Source organism: Protopterus annectens, chromosome 5.part0, assembly GCF_019279795.1.
Source record: "Protopterus annectens isolate FY-2018-M chromosome 5.part0, PAN1.0, whole genome shotgun sequence".
Classification (NCBI taxonomy): domain Eukaryota; kingdom Metazoa; phylum Chordata; order Ceratodontiformes; family Protopteridae; genus Protopterus; species Protopterus annectens.
This window is the reverse complement of record NC_056735.1, coordinates 1,306,295,324-1,306,321,501: the sequence shown is the minus strand read 5'-3', so window position 1 is coordinate 1,306,321,501 and position 26,178 is coordinate 1,306,295,324. Positions and strand designations below refer to the sequence as shown.

General features: G+C 39.9%; 1 protein-coding gene across 2 annotated transcripts in view; it reads right to left on the bottom strand.

Annotated features, from left to right (window-relative positions):
* Positions 1-628: 628 nt before the first annotated feature.
* Positions 629-26,178, bottom strand: part of RASA3 (RAS p21 protein activator 3) — a 1,807,402-nt gene continuing 1,781,852 nt past the window's right edge. For both annotated transcript variants that reach the window (XM_044071113.1, XM_044071114.1), the window contains 2 exons: positions 12,170-12,353; positions 629-1,764 (listed from right to left, as the gene is read on the bottom strand). In XM_044071113.1, coding sequence (XP_043927048.1) covers positions 1,689-1,764; positions 12,170-12,353 — 260 coding nt within the window. In that variant the 3' untranslated portion in view covers positions 629-1,688. The remainder of the gene's footprint in view (positions 1,765-12,169; positions 12,354-26,178) is intronic.

Here is a 26,178-nt window from a genome sequence, read left to right as displayed (position 1 = left end):
AAGAACTATGTCAAAAACAAATCTGTCTCATTGTTCTATATATATATGGGGCTCGTTGAAGGGAAAGATGAAGAGAGTGACCAGATGGCTAAACCCAATGACCACCATGGTAGAAAACAGTTCATCCAAATGTCGGTGGGGGTGGTCCATGTGTGCCTACTCTTCTCTGTCAAGAAATCCATCAATGGATTCTAGTTCCATGATCCTCCAGTGATGACTTCATGAGTAGGACACAGCATACACAATTACGTCAGTGGTACTTAAATGACCCTTCTTGGATGGTGAACAAGAACCTGACATCCTCTTCTAGAAACCATGAGACACCATTTTTTCCAACTGTCTGTAACCATCTGCTTCTTGGCACATAACGGATATGCAAGTTAAACCATAAACAGGAGAGAAAGGCCACAGAAGAATGACCAAACAATACAATCACGCCAAGTATTCATCCAAGGCACTGGTACAAGACAAAAGCAGCAGATCTACCTACTAGATGCCAAAAATGAATGATCAATACAGAAAAGCAAGACGTGATATACAAAAAGCATACAAAGGAAATCAATGAAGTACAAGCAGTTGTGGTGAAGTGCAATCCCTTTCGGCAACAGAAAACCTGTACAGGCAAGTGCACTTTCTGGTACTAAGCACTTTATTCCAAAACACTCCCTGATGGTGGAAAGAGTGGAGGGGTGAAGGTCCTTTTCTTTCCACTTCATGTAAGATCAATATTCAGAAATACTCTACACCTTGTACTAATCAGACCTGGCTTATTTCTGAAAAGTGTTACAGACTTTGTGGCGATTTCCCTTTTGGTAAAAATTGGCACTTAACTGAGCTCAATAATCGCAATGCAAAACTAACTGTGGTATGGTTTCACCAAAAAGGCATTCTTGTGTGTTCCACAAGAAAAAAAGACAAAACACAAGGTTAAACAAGTTCTATGTCATAAAACAGTCACAACATTTGTTTTCAACTGGAACAGTATCACACTGACTTGAAATCTAGGCAAAAGTAGAAATGCTTCTATTTCTAATAACACCTATGGAACAACATATAATTACCAGTGAACTGGACTAACTAAACAGGAAACATGATATATATACCATCTCTGACATTTTTTTTTCATATGTACATCTCTAGAATTTGAATGCAGGTTGCATGACTTCACCATGGCATCCAATTAACAGCTGAAAGATATTTTAGCTGCAGTGGAAAATGATTTGCAAAGCAACTGGCTGAAAATATCTTTTAAGTGCAAGAGCAAGACAAGATTCCTGTAAATGGTTCATGCCACAGCGTACAGTACTTGCTTTCTTTGCACAGCAGAATGCTAGTGCAGTCCTTCAAAAATGTGCTGGCTCTCAAAAGCCACAGAAGAACATCACACCGAAGTCCTTTGTCTAGGTTCCTTAGATTGTGATCATTGAACTGATCACTAAAAATGAAAAAGCAAGTTAATAATATTACCTAAAAGGCAAAAGGATTTATCATCATCTGTTTTAGCTCAGATGACTAAAGTGCACGGCAGCTACTGTAACAGTTTGTGGGGAAAGAAACACTTGATGAGTCACAAAAGGTTTGCAAGCTTGACACCGTTTCTTTACACGTTACAACACATGGGGTTTCCCTTTGATGTAGCCTCATTTTCAACTGACCCTTTTTTACATTGTCTGTATTGTCTTTGAAAGTTAGATGGAATGTGTTGAGCACTCCGAATGCTGTCGGATGTAAGTCTGAAAACTCTGGTCTCCTATTGGATGCTCCCTAGAAATGAGAAAAAAAAATAAAGTTACGATTTACTTTACATCAAGTATAACTCTCCTTCTATATATACATACACATATATATTAGCACACAAAAGGTACGAAATGATAAAACTGCCAAAAGATATAAACACAATCTGTCAAAAAAGAAAGAATTGGACAAAACACTTCTAAAAAGTGAACAAGGATTTTTTTCAAGGGGACAGTCCCACATTCGTTACTGCTTGCGTATAACAACTATTAGCTCACACAACAGCAAGGAAAGGGCAAATTCCCATTCCCCACTATACCATGATCTCCCACAAAGAAATACAGTTATTTTGGCATCATTTTTGTTTACAACCTTTTAAGCCACTGCTCAGGTAGTTCGATAACCTGTGTGATCTACCTCTTTAACAGAACCCTACGTGTGTGTGTGTGTATGTGTGTGTGTGTGTGTGTGTGTGTGTGTGTGTGTGTGTGTTTGCAAGGGTTAGAGGTGCACATTTATATGTATGTTCTGCTTCTAAGACCAATAAAAGAAATTTAAGTTTGGTTTTTGAGAAAAAAAAAAACAAAAGAAAAAACTTTGGGTCTGATTTTTCAGACTAGCCTTACTTGAAAGCATACAAACTATATGCTAAACTTGTTGGTATAATAGTTTATTTTCCTATATACAGTTAACCTAAACACAATCACTGTCAAAGCCTTTTCTCCCAGTCATATATTTAATGTTTAGGGGAACACATGAAGATGTTGAAACAAAAAGGCCTACTGTCACATTTAACTTGGAAACAGAGAATAAATATTACAGTTCTTTACCTTGCATGCAGGGCCATACCACTTTGAAAATTTCAGTACTATATTTTCCTTTAATGTATAGATCAGTGCCCTGTGAGATGGATAACTAATTATTCGTGTAGCTACTAAGTTATGCACAATCTTCTAATATAGCATACCCCCTTAAGAAATAAGAAGCGTCTTCTTACCTGCTGTGTTCCCCTCCATAAAGTCCAAAGCAGTCAAAAAGTGAACGTTCAAAACCGAATATTCCAACCTTGCTTCAGGTAAGTGCATAAGTACCAAATATAATTCTAGGTCTCTGAAAATGTATCAGTTAACAGGGCCCTAATTCCCACAACATCTAAAACCTAGCAAAATCTTGCCAGTAATTTCTCATCCGGCTTTATCCTAATTTTAGCTCTTCTCGAATGTCATTTATGTAATGCTGGGTGAGAGAGGTTTCAGGGTGTTCCTCACTTCTTTCCAGCTAGGTCTTAAACAAACTAAAAATAGACAACCGAGGCAGCTGCCATCATAGTCTGAAAGCTTCAGTGCTCCTACTCATTTTGCTAAGAAAAGATGGGAAGAAAGGCCAACAAACAGTGCTACTCAGAATGGAGAAAAGATACTGTGAGACACACTAGCATTGCACAGAAAATACACTGGTGAATTGTTGCCTTATCTAAGCTAATATTTTTGCATCAAACTTTCTTCTGTATATTTGTGCCTGCAAAACAGGCCAGTAATCCGATGGTTTGATTTAGAATAATCTTTGAAACTGGGGACTATTTAAGGAGGAATCACAAAAAGACCCTGTCCTAAGTGACAGTTAGCAACAGCAGGGGTTCCCATGAAAGGAAATTCACATCACAGGAGGCCAAACATTCAAAGAGAGTATGTGCTATGTGTCCAGCAAGATGTTCAAATGTCACATGGAGACGATTGATAAGCTTCTAATACAGCATATCCCTTATGAAAATAAGGGGCATGCTACTTGGTGCTGTGTTCCCATCCTCTAGTCCAAGTCTAAGATGGTCAAAAGATTAAATTTCAAAGCCGAATATTCCAGCCTTGCTTCAGAAAGGGAAAGCAAACAGACTGGATTAATCATATTGTACCAAACAGGTGCTCACCCTCTCTGAAGAAGCCAAAATAGCAAACCACTTCCATTTAGATAAGAACAATGGTCTAGCACATTGCTTCATGGTGACCAAGAATGCTTGACAAAGCTGCCAAATTGTGTAATGCTCAGCTTTTCAACTTTAGTGAAATCAGGCTGAGATGCTTTTATATATATATATATATATATATGTGTGTGTGTGTGTATACAAACGTATCTACTGTTTGTGTATAAATGTAAACAGAAATGCAACTACTACTCTGTGTTTGACTGGAACTTAGTATAATGCAATGTAAGCAAATGGAGCTTTTCTCCCTGGGCCTCTGCTTAAAATGGGTATTACCCAGTTGGACTTTCCCAGTAAACAAAGACAAATAAATGAATTAATAAATTATGATGTTTCACTTCTAATATAACAGATCTGCAAGGCCCACCCAACTTGTATCAAGTCTGGGAGTTCCACAAAGTTCATCAAGTTTTCTGAAACAAAATTAATATTCTTAAGCATCCATAGAGTCTTGCTGCACAGAGTACTGTAGAAGTAAATCCCTACCCAAACAGTATTACCAGTGATAGGATCTTTAACTGCAAATATATGCAATATATCAAAACCCTACCCTACCTTTGAAAACCCATGTTGATAAAACTAACTGCAGTTTTCAAGACCAAATTAAAAAAAATAAAAAACTTATAAACAACCTCCAGGGTTAACTGCCAAAAAATGATACATCTTTTAACTTCTACCTCAGTGCTTACCCTTCTTAACCTGTGACCAACAACTGCCAAATGAAAAATAAAGACTCTAAACTAGTTTAGATAAGGCTTGTACATTATGTGTTAATTCCCCAGTATGAAGCAGCACTGAAATCCATCTCCAAATACAGCAAAGCTTCACATTAACCTTTAAAACCAATACATTGCAGCCACAGTGATCTATAAATTACTGCATCTTGGTTAATTGATCATTATTTACAAACAAAACACTGCCAAAACCTCATATATACTTGGTTATCCAAACAGCTAAGATTTGCTTCAAGACAGCAGTGATAACATGACGAACACTCTGTACTTGTTCACCCATACTAAGTTAGGTATTTCAGAACCAACAACTCATCAACAAATGAGCTCAATTTTAGGTTGAATCATAGTCTGTGCCTCCTGACTTAATAGTAACAGCAAGTCTACTTGACTGCACTTCTTAATTAGTCAAGCAATTTATTAACTAGACTTTTTGAAATACCTAACATGTTTTGCAGACTACTGCTTGTCCACATGTTAAATCCTTCATGGAATCTGACAAATCTATAAAACGTATAACAAATGTAGCCAGTATAGCTAAACACTATTAAACTGTTCAAGTCCAGAAAGATCATTGTTGAATATGAACATTATTGGCTTAGTGCACTAATCTAAAATGTGAAATAGAACAAATTTAATCAGGTTGAAATGTCAGACTCAATTTCTTTCCTCAGTTAAGATTTTTGTTTGGGCATCTCTGAATCAGAAGAGTTGGGGGGAAAAACTCCAAACTTAGTCTCAACACATCCAGAAAAAATCATGGCTTCTTGAGGCCCAGCAGTCCTTAGGCCGGCAATTTAATGCAATTATTTCTCCCGCTATTATAGTTCTCCCACTGTTATTATAGTGCAGTCTGCCCCAGTTGGAATGTATCGAAAGGATGTAGGAAAAAGGAAAGTTGAAGAATAAGATTGACTTTTTCAGGGTATCACCGAACCTAAAGGGTAGAAAACACTCTAAAATACACCTCAAAATATCTAGAAACCCCATGACTTCCAGAGGCCTAGAAGCATCCAGACTGATGGCTTAATTCAATTATTTCTCCCACAGTTACTACAGTATGTGTTCTGGTCCAGTTAGGATGTATTGGAAGGATGAAGGAGAAAGCTGAGGAATAAAGTAAAATGTGTGAAAATAAAGTAAACTGAATGATGTGGGGAAGCAATGGGGGGAGGGGAGGGGGAGGCACTGAGGGGATGTGTATGAGGAAACGTGCCATGGAGGTCTTCGCCTAGCACACCATATGTGTAGGGGAAAACGTGCCATGGAGCTCTTCACCTAGGGCACCATATCTGTAGGGGGAAACATGCCATGGAGCTCTTTGCCTAGAGGTCACCATACCCTTAGGGCAAAATGTGCCATGGAGCTTTTCGACTGGGACACCATACCTGTAGAAGGAAATGTGCCATGGAGCTCTTACCTAGGGCACCATGTCTGTAGGGGGAAACCTGCCATGGAGCTTTTTGCCTAGGGCACCACGCCTGTAGGGGGAAACGTGCCATGGAGTTCTTTGCCTAGAGCACCATGCCTGTAGGGGGAAACGTGCCATGGAGTTCTTTGCCTAGGGCACCATACCTGTAGGGAGAAATATGCCATACCTGTAGGGGGAAATATGCCATACAGTTCTTCGCCTTGGGTACCATACCATCTAAGGCTGCCCCTGAATGCAGCACTTTCTGGCAGATTATCTCATTAGTCCTGCACAGAGGCCTCTGAATATGAAGTCTTGGCCATGCTGGTCCCATCAAATTTCCATGCTTCTGGCATGGAAAACAGACTGAACTTGTTTGCCACAACTTGATATTTCAAACAAGCCAGGGCCATCTAGGGTATTATTGCTACAGTCTTACTCTCACAGAGAAAAGAAAGCTTACCTATGTCTTTTTCAATGACCCAGAATGTCATATGAAAGAACAGTATTGTCAATATAGGAATTAAAATGCCCAGCAGAGATTTTCAGTAGCCAAGACTATCAACAGACAGTGTGGATTCTCATTTAAGGTGTGAATTATTTATGCCGATGACTATGAACACACCTTTTGTGTGGAAGATGAGAAAAAATGAAGCCATCCTTTGTTTAAAGAAATGCTGGAAAATCCACAAAGTGTTACTTCTGGTTAGAATTTTTTCATAGGCATTTGCTTTAGTGTATGCAATCTGGGCTTGCACTGTGTATTCTTCAGCGATCAGTGCTGTTACACTGGTGGGGACAGGTTACAAACAGAACATGTTTATGGACAGTCTCATAAGCACAGTTTCTAAAAAAATAAAAAGTTGTGGAAGACTGTATTTTAAAATGAAAGACCAGCAACAGAGTTAATTTAAGTACTGAACCAGGTTAATTAGGGACAGGTGAAGCAGAGTGTGCAGTTTCTTAAACATTTTATTATCCCAGCCTGAGCTCAAATGGGGCTTTGATACCCTGCAAATCTTACTAAAAAACAGGTTAGTAACTGAAATAAAACTCTGTTGTGCAGGAAGTGGAATATGGAAGAAATTTTCAGAAATGTTTTTTCATTCGTACACACCGGTGAAAATTGGCACAGCATGTATCTCATTCCTATGGAAACCCAGTCTTACTCTATAGGGCAAAGCCATGTCTTAGAGACTCAGCAATATAATCAATAGACAGAACCTATCTACTTTTAAATCTACTCTGCACCTCACCAGTTCTTAGTAACTTGAATAAAACAGAAAAAGTAAAACTGGAAGCATGTTACAACAAAACAGGCAAATTCACTGCAAATAACTTACACAGGTCACACCACTGCAATGCAGTACCAGAATTACATTGGTTAGAACTACCCACTAGTTAACATTCTCACAACTAATCACCACTTGTAAACTAATCCCAGCACTCCACAATCTGCTCTAATTATACTCCAGTAGCAGAGACTTAACATCCTCTAACAAATCCGTCATTAGACACTAAATCTTATAATACTGTTGGAGACACCCTCTCTACTCTAATTACATTTGCAAAATCTGCAATAATATCCCCCACTCACTCAAAGTAACACACAAACTATCTGTCTTCAACTCAGACAGCACCTTAGCAATAACTGGTTGTGCTATTATTCCAAACCCAGTTGACGAACTGCTACATTCTTCCTAATCAGATAAAAACTTATAAAACTGTAAGTCTTTCTTGCCTGTAGCTTCTCCTCTTCTGAGATTTCGCTCTCTAGCCTTAACTTCTCCCCTTCCCAGAACTCTCTACACTCTTACACCCTCCCCATTTGCTCTTCTCCATACCACACCTTACTGACTCTAGCGCTAACCACTTGCCACTCTAAACTCCCCTCCTCACATTTGTTTTCACATAAAACTCCAATTCTACATTCACTACACATCCTCTCATTTCTCTCCCATCTCTTCTATTTCTTCTTTTCTCTGCTCCCCCCCCCCTCACACACAATAGTCATAAAGTACAGTTGTGTAAACTCTTACCATAAAGATAGATGTCCTTCTCTTCTCTGTTCCAGTATTCTTTACATGAGGGAGAGTGCCTGCCAAGCGACCCGTCAGCCAGCATGCAAAAGACTTTTAGTGCCTAGGGTGCTTGGTACGTCGCATGTTGGCTGCTATCGGATTTAGGCCATAAAAGCGACATACACACGCACCATTCTCAGAACTCATAACACTTGAGAAATAGGTATGTAGGTTAAGTAAATCCAAGGAAGAACAAGTCCAGGGGGATTGAGGGAGGGATAGAATATTGCAACAGACAAGAGGAGGACATCTATCATTATGGTAAGATTTTACACAACTAATCTATGTCCTTCAATTCTACTGTTGCAGTACTTTTGGGGAGAAAGAGAGGGAGGAGGGAGGAGCAGCGGAGCTTTCCAGGAAGCAGGAGAATGGCCCTAGCAAACCCTGCCCTGGATCTGAAGATGTTGTCCAGTTTGTAATAGTTCGTAAATGTACGGACTAATGATCAAGTAGCTACCTTCAGAATGGAATTGGTATCCAGCCCTTTGAAGAAGGGGTCTGAGGAGGCAGTAGCTCTAGTAGAGTTTGCTTTGATGGAAGAAGAGAGGCTCTTTTCATGATATTCATAGCAGAAGGAGATAGCCTTTGAAATCCAACTGGAAATAGTATGTTTTGAGATAGGAAGCCCTATGGCTCTAGGGTGAAAGGAAACAGAGTTTTGGAGTGAAGGAAAAAAGGTAGGAAGATTGATAGTTTGGTTGAAGGATAACTCATTGACCACTTTAGGCGTAAAGGAGGGGCTGGTGAGGAGAGATAAACTGTCCTTGAGGAACACCAAGAAAGGTGGGGAGGGGGCCATAAGGGCCTGGAGTTCAGAAACCCTTCTGGCAGAAGTGATTGCCAGCAGCAAGATTGTTAGCAAAAAGACTAAGCATCCACCCCCTCCTCAAAACCCCCAGAAAGAATGTCAAAATTTTGCACAAGGATTATTCAAGACCTTCATGTCCTTGTGGCTTACAGTTGGGTCCCTTACTCCTCCCTTATCCTGGCCTAGCTCACCCCAAAAAAAGGTCAGACAACAGCCTCCTTCAGAGGAAGAAGTTTCATCTGATGATGACAGTGACTCCCTAACCTACTCCTCACAGATTACTTCACCATTAGACTATTCCTCTGCTGAGGAAGACTTTAATGGGACAGACTCACCTAGGGAGGAAATCTCAACCTCATCCACCCACACTTGGCAACTCTACAGCTGACTCAGTGGGTGATAGAGCACTGATACATTTAGACACCTATTCTCAGAGGATGTGCTTCAAGTCCTGCAGAAGGCCAGGAAACTCAATATCAGGAAATCTTACCTATCCAAATGGAAAAGATTTTCGATGTGCTGTCTTTCTCATAACCCGGACCCAATAATGGTTGATCTCCCTCTGGTTCTTTCATACCTGTGTGAGTTGCTCAATTCTAGCCGGGCTTATTCATCTGTAAAAGCCCATCTATCTGCCATTTCTGCACATCTGCCTCTTTCCCCCCTTTAGCTTCTAGATTTGAGGCCAAACAGTTCCTCAAAAGCATCCTCCACATTAGGCCACCCAGGATGCCTCTGCCCCTCCCTGAGATCTAAACTTTGTGCTAGAGAAGCTGACCCTTGCACCCTTTGAGCCAACATATTCTAGCTCCTTAAAACACACTGCATCTGGAAAACTGTCTTGCTGCTAGCCCTAACTTTTGTCAGGAGAGTCTCTGAACTCCAGGCCCTTATGGCTTCTTCCCCCTTTTTGATCTTCCACAGAGACAGAGTCTCCCTTCGCACCAACTCCACCTTTATGCCCTAAGTGGTTAATGAGTTGTCCTTAAACCAGGCTATCCACCTACCAACCTTTTTCTTTTCTCCCCAAACAGGAGTTAGCTTGCCAAGAATTTCCATCCTTTCAAACAGTTAAGAAGGGAAGGGGAAAGCACCTGGATTATTCTAGAAGTTCAAGTGAGACAATTCTGATTTTTAGCAATCTAAGCTTGTAAGCTGTTTATTAATTTCCCTATTAAACCTGCTGTACAATTTTAAACAGTAGCAGTGATGTTGGTTTATACATGCTTGCGATACTGGATTTCAGTTCATAGTCTGGTCTCTTCCAAACTGCCTGACTGCAATGTAATTCTGATCTAGCTTTTTACATGCAGTCAATGTATCTATATTAACATGTTACTTTAACCTATTATTTTAGTACTTTTAAGAACAGCAGTAGGAGCTGGGAAAGCTCTATGATGCAAGTGGTATGACTCTTGTTTGGGAGGTTGCACTTGTGGGGAAGTGAGCATGCACCTCCCACAGCTAGCAACCTCAGAGCTCCCAAGGCTGCTGCAGGATGGTGGACAGTTAGGGCACACTCCTCAGCAGCAGTATGACAACACCCCAGCAACCACAATCTCCTCACTGGCCCCAGGCACTAGCCATGTTGAGCCCAGGAGGAGACTAAGGTGAGTTTGGTAGACCTGTCGAATGAGGAGAGGGGTTTTGTGGCAGCTGATGGCCAGTTGTGAGGAGGGGCAGCAAAAAAGAAACAAAATGCACACACTCATCCAAAATTTGATAATGTTCACAGAAACTCAAAGGAAGACAAACAACAACTATCAGCAGTCCCATTCAGCTCTTACATCTAATTGCAAATTGTAAACTTCTGGAAACCATAAATAAAATTTGCTCCGGCAACAGCACTAGTGGTTTTACTCAAGACAGAGCCATGAATACATCTTTTAAGTACTTTGTGAAAATAAAAGCTACAAAAATATGCAAGACTATAATGACCTGAAATAGACGGGAAGATTGTTACACTAAAAGCAAAACACGATTTGAGCTAATGAAGTAGAATAGTCTAGATATTTATGCACAGAACTTGTACCCATCTTCAAAAGAAGGACAAACAATACAGTATTTTAGATGTCTTGAACAAGATAAGCACTATTAATACTTATGTGTCTGGTATGAATTTGAAGTACAATTTACTTGGAAAACCAGATACTGCTGGGAATTACATTTCTCTGTTTACTGGGCAAGGGCATATTCTACGGTGCAGTTAACTGAAATTACCTAAGAGATACCAAACCCCCTCATTAAAGAGGACAACAGCCAAATTAGATGGTCTGTGTGTCCTACAGTACTAGTTGTACAAATGCTGAAATGGAGAAAAAAGGACCTTCATCTTATTTACATGGGACTTGCTGAAGGTCTGTCTGTCATCAAAATGGCTGCTACAGATACAGCTGCATAGATTGGATCTACTTTTACTTTCAGGGTATGTCTCACCTAAAATAATTACTGTCCTGGTTGTTGTTAGCCATCTTGACCTTATGGCTAAAATATCTTTAAAAGTACGTTTTCCTTTCTTAAACAGCTACTTTTAATGTGTTGCCATGGGATACTTAGTTTTATTAAGTCACTGGACATCTTGCTCCTTTTCTGATATCACTTAACTGAAATAGAAGTCAAATAATAGTTTATTTATTTGCCTCACAACCACTAAGACAAGTCCAGAGGCTCAAAGTCAAGAATGATATATCTTATGCATCCTGCTGGCAAAGTCCACATCCATGACATTACATACCGACCAAATAACTTTCCTGCAAAAGAAAAGATGTGTGTTACAGCTGCCCAGAGAGGCAATGACCACGAGCTTATCTATAGTGACAAGAGCTGTTTTAATGGATGCCTTCATGACAAAACGCAGACGGGGAGACTCTTTCGAAGAATTTCTGATAAATCCAATTGCTCTACAATTTTTCCACTTTATCTTATAACCTAGCCTATCTGGAAACTCATTCATTCACTGACTTTGAAGGGAGAAGAATCAAATGTGGGATCCATGGCACTGGTTGGGGGACATAAACAGCAGAAAGTCGAATCTATAGGATGAACTAGATGGAACAGGAGAGACAAGGGAAGAGCAGAAGGAAAAAACAAAACATTACCTGCTACATCTTGCTGCCACTCTGCTGCTTACCTTTAGAATTTGCTAAAGCCCTTGTAGAATGTTGTTTCAGTGTTTAGCTAACAGGGATGAAGGGAAAGGATATGCCACTGAATGTAAACGGAACACTGGTAAAGTCCTCCTGAGGAAAACTGTACCAGTGAGTGCCATCTGGTGGTGTGAGAGAGTTATGACTAGTCTGTACAAGAGCTAAGAACACCCCAAGGAAGATAATGCAACATGAACATCTGTAGATTTAGTATGACTATAGGTACTGTCACAATCCTGAGGAGTTTTTTTTAAGTGCACTATGTAATAACACTTACTGGCTTCCGTATCTTGTCTTCTGGAATTTGTCCTTCTTGTACTGTGCGTGCTCCTGTTCTAGGGTTTGAACAGCTTCAATTATTTGTCTTAGTGTTTTGTAAGTCTGCTGAGGGTCATCAATGATGAAGGTAGAATATTCCTCTTGCTCAGGCCCAGCGTAGACAGATTTGGTGCCACAGGCCTCTGAAAATATTAAATGAGACATTAATTTCAATCTACTAAACAAAGGAAAGAAAAAAAATAGGACAATGAACATGTGTACTAGTGGCATTACTGACATAGCAGTCTTCTGATATGGCAAAATTATCTAACAAGTCATGGAAAATGCTTCATTCTTTTTCTTTTAAGAGTAAACACTACAGTCCTAAAACAGACCTTATAAACAAAAAAGGAGCATTCTGCAAGAAGTACTTGTCAGAATTTAATGATTTACAATAAAAGACATCTCTGTAAAACAAGGTTATATATGCTAAAAGAGTAGGTGTGACAGGATGATTAACACTCCCTATCATATCTTAACTTTAAAACTAGAGCAAGAGAAACAAACTCATTCAAGTCAAGTAAAGCATCAGAGTTTAAAAGGATTTAACGTGACAATTACCTACAGAGTAAGGTAGCTTGCCAATCACCCCCCTGCTGTCCTTGAGGACCTCTTCTATACAAAAAAGTAAACCTTTTTAAAATCCTTTCAAGAACAAAAATATTTAAATATTGCATTATTTTCATCACCCTTTTTAATGGAATGTAAATGCATATAGATTCTTTTATTTAATCTTCTCTCAGTTTTTCCAATACAAAAAACAGGACATACAGAAGAAAGGGCTACATAAGACCACCCCACTGTTGTTGCAGGTATATCTGCCTTAGCAAGGAATAATCCTGGGATGGTTCAGAATAACCACTTGTGGTCCCTCATAGAAGCAACGACAATACCTGTATGCACCACACTTGCTCATATGGCCAATAAGTAGATGCAGCGGCCATACCATGCTCAAAAGAGGTACCAATAGTGCTCAATGACTTGTATACAAAAGATATACACAAAAGATCCCTTACATCCATTCCCTTGAATTCACATGCCCACTACTATACTTTTTTTGCATTTTACTCCACTCTACCATCACAATACAATCAACACCTCAAACTGTTTTAAATTAACTCCAGGCTTACCACCTTCTCTTCTACTATACACACAAACTAGCATTGCACCATCATTTTACTACTGACCAATCACATCTCTCCCACTCATCCTTATCATCAACTGCAAGGTAAAACACCTAACCACATTATCAAAGCCCACTCTGAAGTCAAAACTTTCCAGCTTTACCTTCAGCTGCACACCTATCACATGATAACAATCTTTGTTTACACCTGTACTACATTCAAACACACAAATCCCACTGTTACTATTGTTGAACTCACTATCACAGTGACATGCTCCTCCTAACTGGCCTGGCCTCTTTACTCTTAATTCCCAGCCTCACTACAGCTATACCTTCGCATACCCCTCACACACCAATACACATCAACAACCTCCTCTAACCCTGTCCCCAATAAAAAACACATCTTCTCACACATTGCCTCCCTGCTTTTCTCCTATACCCTCCCATTCTATTCAAACCACAAACTGGCCTCCTCTCCTCCTATGAAACCACACTTGACACCAGTAGTCTCAGCTAGGAATAAAAAACACTTCCAATGGTATGCCTTCCTCATTACCTATCTACTTAAATGTGGAGACATACATCCTAACCCTGGCCCACCCTCTAATCTTAGCCACAGGAGTAACCCCAAAGATTTAAACATACTTACACTTAACCTTAGACGTATATGTAATAAAATAGCCCCAGTGCATGCCTGGATTGATCAAAATAAACCTGACATACTAGCCCTTACTGAAACATGGCTAAATCCCAATGTAAAAGACTCAGAAATAATACCGCCAAACTTTGCAATTACCAGAAGAGATAGATCTAAGAAAAAGGGGGGAGGGATAGCACTTCTATATCCCTCTACACTCAACATCACACCCTATACCAGTAATATACCCATCTTTTCCAATGCTGAAATACTAATCTCCTTTTTGAACCTCAATATATCAAAAAGAATTTGCATTTTATGCGCAACCTCTGAGAGACTTGCTTGGCTATAAACATCTGCATTAGAAGCTGAAGTTGCAGAAGTATATTTTAGTCTTCTATTAAGTACAAACTTGCAGTTTTAAAAGTACTGTATTTTCTTTTTTTCTGCTCCCTAATTGTGTGTTTCATTGAACAGTGTGCTGTGTGTGTGCGTGTCTGCTATAAGAGGGGGTGGTGTTATCACTTCTTTGTTATCTGATATTTAATAGCCTACAGGGATTCCTCTGTACTTTAAGTGCTAGCCACAAAGTTTGAGAAATCATTTCATGCTCAACTTCTGAGAGACTTGCTTGGCTACAAACATCTGCATTAGAAACTGAAGTTAAGTAAAACTTGCAGTAGTGTATTTTAGTCTTCTGTTAAGTACAAACTTGCAGTTTTAAAAGTACTGTATTTTCATTTTTTCTCTTTCCTAATTGTGTGTTTCTTTGAACAGTGTGCTGTGTGTCTCTCTGCAGTTAGTTGCTCACCCACCATCCCTGTTCCTGTGTTGGTATTAGAGTTGGTGGTTCTGGAAATGCCCGCCCCTCCTGTCTGTCTGTATTAGAACACTCCTCCTGGGTCCATCTCATTTGCTCACTTAACCGAGTACAGTGAGATCATATTCTGAGTCTAGTGTTCACTTGACTTAATACAGAGAGAAGATTTGAGAAGGCCAACCCACTTAGGTTCTTCCTTCCTCTCTCCTTGCACTTAAAAAAAATTGCACTTTATTCATCAGCTTTTACTGTATTTGTGTTTCCTCCTACTTTATTTTGCTTTTCTTAAAAGTACTACATTTTATTTATTCTGCTGCATTTATTACTGCTTGGTAGTAGCCTGATATTAAATTGTAACTGTTATTCTAAGTCTTTTGGTTTAAGCACTTGGGCTTCATACCAGTTGTTTTACATTAAGAAGGTTTGTGGTCTGCACTGTTATGGCAGGACAGGTAGCTTACATCCTTCTAAGCTGGGAATTGCTGATTGAAGGCCCAATGTCTGTTATTCTAAAAGTGTATTAGTTCTGGCTTAAGCACTTGGGCTTCAGGCCAGTTATTCTACATTAAGAGGGTTGTGGTCTGCACTCTTGTGGGAGGAGAGGCTGGATTCTACCCTTCTGAGCTGGAAATTTCTGGTCACAGGCTTATTGTGCCTGCTTATTTGAACTGTTTCTGAAATTGGTGCACCTTGTTGCTGTAGCATAGACCGGATTCAGGCCTGCTGAATCTAGCTTTGTTTGTATAACTTAAGCACTGATCCAGGCCATCTTTTTTGGAGAAGGTTTCCCTGTACCCTAGTAGCAGGAGTGTGCAGTTAGAACTTGTCTGATTGAAGACTGCTGGAACAGGGCTCAGTTTTGAGATTTTTTTCTGGTTAATTGGGTTACTTGTTTAAATCAGTTTGTTCATTTTCTATTGTTTTTATATACACACACACACACATATATATATATATATATATATATATATATATATATATATATATATATATATTTTGCACTTTATTCATCTGCTTTTACTGTATATGTGTTTCTTCCTACTTTATTACTAGGGGCATTGACTACAACTCTGATCTGCGATATATAACAATAAGTATCATTTTCTGTGCATTTAAAGTGTTTTTTTGATTGTATCTGCTTTATTTTCTGAAATCAAAACAAGCTATATATATATATATATATATATATATATATATATATATATATATATATATATATATATATTTATACACACACACACACACACACACACACACATATATATATATATATATATATATATATATATATAAAACTTCTTCCTGCCTTTCTAAGCTGGTATAGTCCAGTTTTCAAGTTAGTGCTGAATTCAGGGCTGTGTTACAAATCTCTGTGTTTGCCCATACCTTACTTGGATAGAAGGAAGTTTCTCTGTTCACCTGTGAGAGAGGGGAGCTTTGAGCACCCTATCTGTCCCTGGAGGAGTGGTTTCAGCTCAGAAATTAGTAGTTTATTGGCCATTTTGGGCTAATTTCTATCTCTTTCATTTCCCGACTATAAATACCGCATTTGCCCAGTTTTGCACGCCGGGCAGCACTGGTTAGCTAGGGTAAAACTATTCCCGGCTCCACAAAGTCTCCCCTTCAATTTTTCCCTTGGAACTAGACAAACTTTCAACTTAAGCACTCAAGCCATTCATTTCTCAACCCGGCACTTGCTCAAAACTTATAGCAAGCACTTATAAACCCTAGCATTAGAGCCTCCTGTACTGTACAGAAGGACAAGGCTCTCTATTTGACCTTACCAGCCATCCAGTAAAACAGTTCACTGTACCTATCCAGGCATTTCCAAAGGGCAGTTTCAGGTGTACTCTCCAGTCCAACTGGTGAATCTGGGCATTTTGAGGCAATGTTACAACTGCCTCATGTACACAGACAACCCTCTCCTCCTACCACCAAACACTAATACATGCGAGAGATGCAAACATACAGCCAAACTGGAGGCTAAACTCTCTCAACCCAAGACTGGATCAGAAAGTCAAGAGAAGAAGGGAAATACTTGCATCACACTACCAGCCTCACACATACCCATTAAACCAGCACCGGCAAAAAACAAAAATAAATACATGAAAACATACTCGGAGGCTCTAAATAAAAATCTGCAAAACCATCCGAGACCTCCAAAGCAAACAACCAAGCAACCTCCACCCCCCAACACAAACCATGAAACACATACGTCACAAAACCAGTGTGCCATGCAATCACAGCCCATAAGGCAAAATAACATACCCAACATACTAGTAATAGGTGACTCTATATAGTCAGACACACTGACGTCCCACTCACTAGGCTGAATAAGGAGAAGGTTACTGTTAGCTGCCTGTCAGGTGCCAGGATCCGCCACGTAACACAAGCACTCAGGTCACTCCAGAACAAGTACAAATATGACTGTCATTGTCCATGTTGGTGTGAATGACCTGAGCCGTACCTCCCTGGACTACATGAAAAGAGACATGGAAGAACTCTCTGATCCCATAGCCCAGGCCGGTATGACCCTGACCCTGAGTAGCATCCTGCCCTCACCAAGAATGATACCATGGTATAAAGAAAAAATTCTCGATTTCAACAATTGGCTAAGTTTCTGGTGTCATTCAAAGGGAATCCAGTGTCTGTCCACCTGGCATGACATGCTCGACAAGCCACGCTGCTTCGCTAGAGACGGCTTGCACCTGTCACCCTTAGGCTTTCAAATACTAGCCAAGGCTCTTGCCACCCCCATAGTGCCTTTTTTAGGCAAGGCTCAAAAGACAAACCCACCGCCGTAAATAGCACAAGTAACAAAAAACTGAGGGTAATGCTACTCAATGCCAGAAGTCTAAACCTCAAAATGCACACACTCGAGGCACTCCTCAGTATGGAGAAAATTGATATATGTGCAGTAACAGAAACCTGGTTTAAGGATCCAGAGAGCACCCCAGCACTACCAGGCTACAACTCATACCATACATTTCGGCCACAGAACCCAAACCGAAATACAAAAGGTGGGGGCATATCCATATTCATCAAGGATACCCACACCTCCAGGTTAGTGACACAGCACGATGCTTCAGAGATCATCCACGTGCAACTAACAATGGGCAAAACTGCAATTCAAATTGTAATTTGCTACAAACACCCTAATATTGGGTGATTTCAATTACCCAAACATTAACTGGGAGAACTTCTCAAGTACTAACTCCCTTGCTCAACATTTCCTATAATTTATAAACTCAAATGCCTTGGTTCAACTGGTCAACACTCCCACCAGAGGTGACAACATATTGGACCTGGTCATCACCAACATGGGCGACCGGTGTTCCACACCGGAGGTCAACCTCTCACTGGTTATACCTGACCATAAACAAATCACTTTGGATATCCACATTCCGCCCCCACCCCCGGACAAGGAAGCCACAGTGAAAATCTTTTCAAAAGCAAACTTCACGTTACTTAAGACCGAGGGGGAAAGTTTCAAAGCCCCCATGCTGAAGGATAACACTGTCCAAGCTGCAAAATCCTTTACTAATGCATTCTACGGACACCTACAAGAATGCATGGATCATGCCATCCCAATCAAAACCAAGAGTCACTCCTCCAAGAAAAGGAAACCAGTCTGGTGGACTCCTGCCATAAACAAGCTATACAATAGAAGGAGGAAACTAGTACAGAAAAGAGTAAAATCCCAAGAAGGGAAGACATCCCTGATCAGTATCAGAAAGAAACTATGATCCCTCATAAAATCATCCAAAGCGAGCTTTGAAAGAAAAATTGTCAAGGACTCCAAAGATAACCACAACGCATTCTTTAGCTATGTCAAGAATCTAAGTGGCAATGGTCATATCTGCTTGGAGTTAGTGCAGAATGGCATAAAATACACTGAACCGACCGATATCGCCAACATCCTGGCAGACAGGTTCAGTGCAAACTTCACCCCCCTCTCATCCCCAAAAGGGCCTATAACCATACCAGAAGAATGTAGAGTCCCTGAAATCACAGACACTCAGTTTAAAACAGCCCTCTCCAAAGTCAAAAACACAGCATCAATGGGACCAGACGGTGTCCCAAGCTGTGTCCTACCCGAGCTCAGAGACAAACTAACCCCTCACCTAAACACACTGTTCAAACTCAGCCTCTCCACAGGCTACGTACCCATAGAGTGGCACACAGCAATGGTTATTCTGCTCCACAAAGGTGGAGCCACAACAGACCCCGGGAACTATAGCCCTATAAGCGTGACAAGCTTGGTCTGCAAGGCTGTGGAGCGCATCATCATGGAATTCATTAACTGAGACATTGGGAACCTCCAAACACTGGACCCTAAGTTCATCTTTGTTAAGGGCTGATCATGCCTCCTAAACCTGGTGGACTTCTTTGAGACAGTTACCAAGGGTATAGACGAGGGAAAGGTGGTACACACAGCCTACCTAGACCTCGCTAAGGCCTTCATCACCATTCCCCATTCTGGTACTATAGACAAGCTCACCAGCCTGAACATAAACCCCTATGTCACAAGATGGGTTGCCAACTGGCTCACGGACAGAACCCACATGGTGAGAGTTGCGGGAGCTAGGTCCGACTCTAAACCGGTTACAAGTGGCGTTCCCCAGGGCTCAGTCCGAGGACCCCTCCCATTCGGCATATACTTCTCAGAGGTACAGGCAAGCACAGGAGGACTATGACTGACCAAATTCGCAGACGACTGCAAACTAGGGGCTATAATTGACTCTCTGGCTGACACAGACATCCTCCAAAAGGGTCTCACTGAGATGGATACCTGGTGTCATAATCATGGCCTCAAGCTAAATGCCAAAAAGTGCATAGTCATCCCCTTTGGAAAAAATAAAGTACCCACAAAGTACCACATAGGTGGTAGTCCCCTAAATACGGAAGACATAATAAGGGATCTGGGGACCCAAGTAGATAGTAATCTTACCTTTGATAATCACATTACCAAAGTGGTTAGAAAATCCTTCTAAGTGGTCCACCTAATCACAAAAGGGTTCGCATCCAGATCAAAAGAGGTCATTGTGCCCCTCTACTCATCAGACCCATCTTAGAGTACAATGCCCTATTTGGGATGTACCTTACAAGACACCTGCAACAGCTGGAAAGACCACAGAAGTACCTCACCAAGAGGATCACTGGCCTCAAACAGATGCCCTATGCAGCTTGACTGAAGAAACTCCAGCTGTACTCAGTTGCATACTGTCTACTCAGAGGTGATCTCTGCCTGACATACAAGTCCATGTCCAACCCAGAATTGATGGACATGCTCCACCTAAAGAAAACCTTATCCCCTCGAGCCACATGCTCTAGGGATCTAAACCTCACCACAACAATAAATAGGACATACTGGAGGGAGAGATTCCTGTCTCAGAGACTTCCCATGCTTTGGAACAGTATTTCAATCTACATTAGGCAGAGCTCCTCGCTAACACTCTTCAAAAGAAACCTTGACGAGTGGATGGGAAACAGAAAGTTTACCCCGGGGATCACTACAGTGGCTCTGCTGGACACAGGCAGAGGGAACTAATCTAAGGGGGTTGCGAAAGCCAACACATTCTGGCTAGGCTTATAAATGCCTTCGGGCAGATAGCCTAGTACCTACCTATGAACCATAATAGTAATACATACCCCACCAGGTAACAATACACCAGTTAGAAAATATTTTATCCTGGACATCTCAAACAAACCTTGAGACAATAATCTTATGAGACGTAAATATAGATTGGAAAACCATAGCTTCCGACTCTCCCACAAGTGGTATAAATCTGTATGTTTTTTCTCAGCTTATCAATGTCCCAACAAGATACAGCAAAGATCTTGCCTGCCAGTGCACCTTAGACTGGATTCTAGTATCCCACCCTGCTAGTTACCCCTCTTCTGGTACACTGCCTAGCTCCCTGAGCAATCATCTACCAGCTTAGTCCCTTAGAACAAACTCCCAACAACTAAGAGTACACACTATAAAATCAGTTAGGAACTCAACTAATTTTTGTCAGCATAAATTCAATTATCTGCAATATGAAATATACTGGACACCCCTTAGACACCTACCCCTTAATGATGCTATACTATACTTTAATAACACCTTCCTTCACATAATTTTTGTCAGCATAAATTCAGTTATCTGCTACATGAAATATACTGGACACCCCTTAGACACCTACCCCTTAATGACGCTATACTATACTTTCCACAAAAACAGAAGCAAGTGTTGGAAAACAAAACCAAATACACCAACCAACACCAGAAGGAGATGAAAATGCCAATAAATATCCAAAGATGCTCAGATGCTCGTAAAACTCAGATTTAACTTATCAATAAATCTGAGTTTTACGAGCATCTGAGCATCTTTGGATATTTATTGGCATTTTCATCTCCTTCTGGTGTTGGTTGGTGTATTTGCTATACTATACTTTAATAACACCTTCCTTCACATAATTTTTGTCAGCATAAATTCATTTATCTGCTACATGAAATAGATTGGACACCCCTTAGACACCTACCCCTTAATGATGCTGTACTATACGTTAATAACACCTCCCTTCACATACTTAATACACCAGCTCCCATTCGTATGAAAAGAATCAAAAAGAACTCAGCACCATGGCTCTCTAAGGAATGTAAACACCCGATGAACAAAGGGACATAGCCTGGTTAACCTGGAAACAAAACAAAAATTAACAAAATCATGTTAATTTCACAACACTACGTAACAAAGTGACAAAACTAATCAACAGAGATAATAAGCCATACTATGCCAAACTTCAACTCCAGCATCAAATCAATACCAATAAATTTTGGTACTCCATATCTTCTCTACTTAACCCTGGAAGAAATGGAGAGCACACCCTATCACCTGATACCCCTCCATCACAAATAGCAGAAAACTTTAACAAGCACTTCATAAAATCAATTTCAGACCTACTAACACACACCCCTAATGCTGTAACCCCCCCACCACCCTTCAACCTATTCAGACACCAACCCCAGGCCATCAACTACTTCTAACCCTGTCATTACTAACCCCCATACTCAACAAAATTTCATACAAACCCCATTCTTATTTCAGCCCATACCCACTGACACCATTAAGAAACTGCTACAAAAAATAAAACCCTGCTCTACTTCAGCTGACAGTCTCCCCCCATACTACCTCAAACTGGCTGCTAACTCAGTCGCCTACCCAATTGGTATCCTTATAAATAGGTCTTTATCCAAACCAGAAGTACCTACCATATGGAAACAATCTCACATCACCCCCATCCACAAAGGAGGCAACTCTTTTGATCCATCCAATTTCCATCTATATCCATCTTGTCACCCATATCCAAAATTCTCGAGAGAGAGGTATCCAGCAGCAAGTAATGCAATATCTACTGCAAAACAATCTTTTAACCAAAACCCAACATGGCTTCCGACCCAGCCACAGCCCTATTATCTTTTACAGACACTGTGAACAAGCCAGAGATGCAGGATACTATACAGCCTCAGTATTCCTTGATCTCTCCAAGGCCTTTGACACAGTGTCTCACCCCTTACTATTAAACACACTGTCTAACTTAGGCTTCTCACATAACACAGTAAAATGGTCTCAGAGCTACCTCAAGGATCGTACACAAGCAGTGAAATGGTCCAATGAACTCTCACACTTTCTCCACAACCCTACTGGAGTCCCTCAAGGCTCCATCCTCGGACTCCTACTCTTCAACATTTTCACAAACAACCGTCACACACTGCCTCTCACCCTGGGACCCTCATTCAATATGCTGATGATTCCATCATAATCTGCATTGCTCAATCACTACCAGAACTCAAATTCTCAACAGTCCTTTACAGCAGCTGAATTCTGGCTAAGAAATGCCCAACTCTTTCTTAATCCAAAGAAGATCAAACTAGTACTTTTTCATCCCAAAATCACCTCCCTTGTCACTGATCATTTCAACATCCTTGCATCTGACAACACTGCCACAGAAATAGTGCAGGAAACCAATCTTCTAGGTGTTATCATTGACAATAAACTTTCATTTGACCCCCATATACAGCAATATATAAAGAAAACTTATCAAAAACTGGGACTGTTATACAGAAACAAACATTTTTTTTACTGCAGCAACCAAAACTACCCTTGTAAAAACATTTTACTTCCCTCTCTTCTTTATGGTGCTCCTATCTTAACTAACTTACAAAATTCTACCCTAAGCAAGTTGGAACAGTGCTACAACAAAGTTGCAAAGTTTGCCACAAACTCTAAATATCACACACACCACTGTAAACCACGCCTAGAATTAAACTTGCTTGAACTCCCCAACCAACTTGCCTTTATTCAGCTATCCACCTTGCACAACCTTATATTCAAGCCTACTGCCTGCCCTGCACTAGCCAATCTAGTCACACCTTACACACCAAATCGATGCCTACAATCAGAAGATAAAAATCTATTAGCTATCTCAAAACCCACAAGAAAACCTGGTCACTCTCTGTATTCACTCTGTCTGTATACATTGGAATTCACTACCTCTAGCTACCAGGTTTATTCCTGGCCTAACCCATTTCAAAGCCTCTTTAAAAAATCATCTCAAAAATACATGCCTCTGCTCCTGCGTAAAGCCTGCCTAATGCTCAGGTCTTCTTCTTCTCTCACATTTCAATCCCTCACAAACTGCAAGATCCTAAAGCTCTTCTAACTCCTTCTGTGCCTTCTATACCATATCCTTAAGTTACTGCTCAGGCTTTATTGCTTCTATCCTTCTTAACTCTCTCTCACTATATGTCTGCATCACTAACTTTCTGGCTGCTACTTCTACATCATGTATGATAAGAGTTGACTATTATCATCTGTAATGTTTTAACTCTATAGAACTGTCTAGATGTGTAGTAATATATTACAACATCTTGTAGCAGTTTGTTTTTTTCAAGTTATTTTTGTATAGTATTTCTAATGTAATCTTTATTGTACTGGATTATACTGTATTTGTATTGTACTGTATGTGGAGCTTTTCTCCCCAGGCCTCTGCTGAAAACGGGTTCTGTAGACCCAGTCAGACCACCCTGGTAAACAAATGTCAAATAAATAAATAATAAGTTGGTGTGGTGCCTAAGTTAAGACCAGGAAAAATTCCAGAAATCCTGGACCAATTGTTCCTAACAATGGGCATATGTCACCAGAATCCAAGAAATGATGTAAGACCATGGATAACATGTAGGCAACTAGAATTCTTGTCCTGGGGTGCTGGATAAAGGTTTTCCCAAGATGGGTGAGTGAATAATAATCTGTTCTCCCTGACCAGATAAAAATCAATTACTTTCTCCAATATGTTGTTGGGGTAAGCATTTTCAAGAAATCTTACTCTTAAGCAAAATATATTAGTTAATATAATTTTTATCCTCAGACACAGTCTTGGAAAGAAAGATGAATTGTCCCTTACAAATGCTCTTTTTTATTGAAGGAATAAGCACTATGAAAATATAAATCAAGAAATACCAACATGTTGAATATTAAAACAGAATTCCAGAAAGACAGTAGTGTAATCAAGGTGTTTAAAAAAATTGGTTAAGTTTGGCCAATTCACCACTTCAAACAATGACAACATAATCAAAAAATTGAATATATAATCAAATGAAGGTCCAGAACTCATTGTTACTTAGAAATAAGTACTCCCAGTAAAACAAAACCAGACTGGTAAAGGATGGCGTGCAGGACACCCCCATTACCAATTCAGAGGACTGCTTAAAAAATGTATTCTCAAATGTAAAATAGTTGTTGCTTAGAACCCAATCCATCATAATAAAAATAGCATTGATGTTGCATGGAGACATTGGTGTGTTACTAGAGAGAATGTCACGAAATCATTCAAGGCCTGTGGAATAACAGTAAACAAGTCCTTCATGTCCCCTGTGATCAAAATATCACTTGACTCATATTGTAACTCCCTGACTGTACCAAGGAAGTCCCAAGAGTCTTATAGGATGGCAGGAATATTTGTGATGAAAGGTTTTCATTTCTGGTCAATAAAACTAGGTATCTATATTAAATTCTAAGATTAGCACTTTCATCTAAAAAGAACTAAGGATAGAGTTAGAGTTCTGACAGAGTTAAAGCCAGAGTTATGACTTCTTTTTAGGAAAAAGCTCATCTTCAGATGAGAAGTGGTATAATGCATCAATGATTTTTTTAATTATTTTTGTAGACAGTATTTTTACACTGGCCATTTTAAGTCTTCTATGAACTATGATTTTTTTCTAGAAATATAATAGAACTTTTTTTCATGTTTCTAGCCAGACAAATGGACATATGGAACAGAATACCTCTTTTATTTTGATTGAAAGAAGAAGCAAAGAAAGTAAAGAATGAACTATCAGCATTATGAATTATTTAACCGCTTCATCTATTTTGCTTCAGAGGTACTACTAGTCTGGCAAATGTCTACTCAATGAACCTTTACACTATGACTTTTTCCCCTCCTTTGTTTTTCTCTTTTTGTTTTCCCTCTTTAATAATTCTTTCTGCGATTGCAGTGAATACTGCATATCCATGTTGTTGTTGTCTTTCGGCTTTTTCTGGTTATGGGTCGCCGCAGCGGAACTCCTGTCTGCTAATGATTGGCAGTAGATTTTCACGAATGCAGAGGTGCCAGCTCGATGTCCAACCTTCAAGGAAGGCATGTCCATTTACGCATGTGAATGTAAATATGTGTAACACTATCAAAAAAAGCAATTATCCCACTGGCAAAATGTTTTATGTATAATGTTGAAACTAAAACGTAGATTTTTCTAAGTAATATAATGGCAAATGTGAAAAGCACTTTTGGTATTTTATTTAAATGTGAAAGAGGCATGTCTTAAATCTCTTGAGATATATCAAAGAAAGGGAAGAAAGAATACTTCTGCCTAAGCTCTAGGAGAACCTGCATGAATGTCAGCAGATCACAGAAAAAACACAAATGGCATAAGGCTGAATGCTTCTTCCCACAAGAAGTCATTGCTAATGGGATTTCTAATTGTGGCCTGGCAATGATTCACATTTTAGGGAGATTTCCCTTTCTTTGTGTTGGTGTGACCGTGGAGTTTGTAAATATAAATTCAGGTGGTGTGATGTGGTGTGGTGTGTGCGCGGGGGCCTGCAAAAAACAAAAAAAGGGGTTTTATTGCCCTCTTGTTTTTCAGGCTTTTTTTTTTTGTTTTGAAAAGCTGACTTTTAGGAAGTCAACTCTTCACAGCAGAACCCTTCTACCCATCTAGGTGATGCACAGATGGAAAAGATTTGAAAAATATTTATGGATAAAACAGATAATCAACATTTGGGAATGAAAAATTCAAAATTTCATGGTCTTATGTAGTGACAGAGATATACTTTGTTATTCAGGT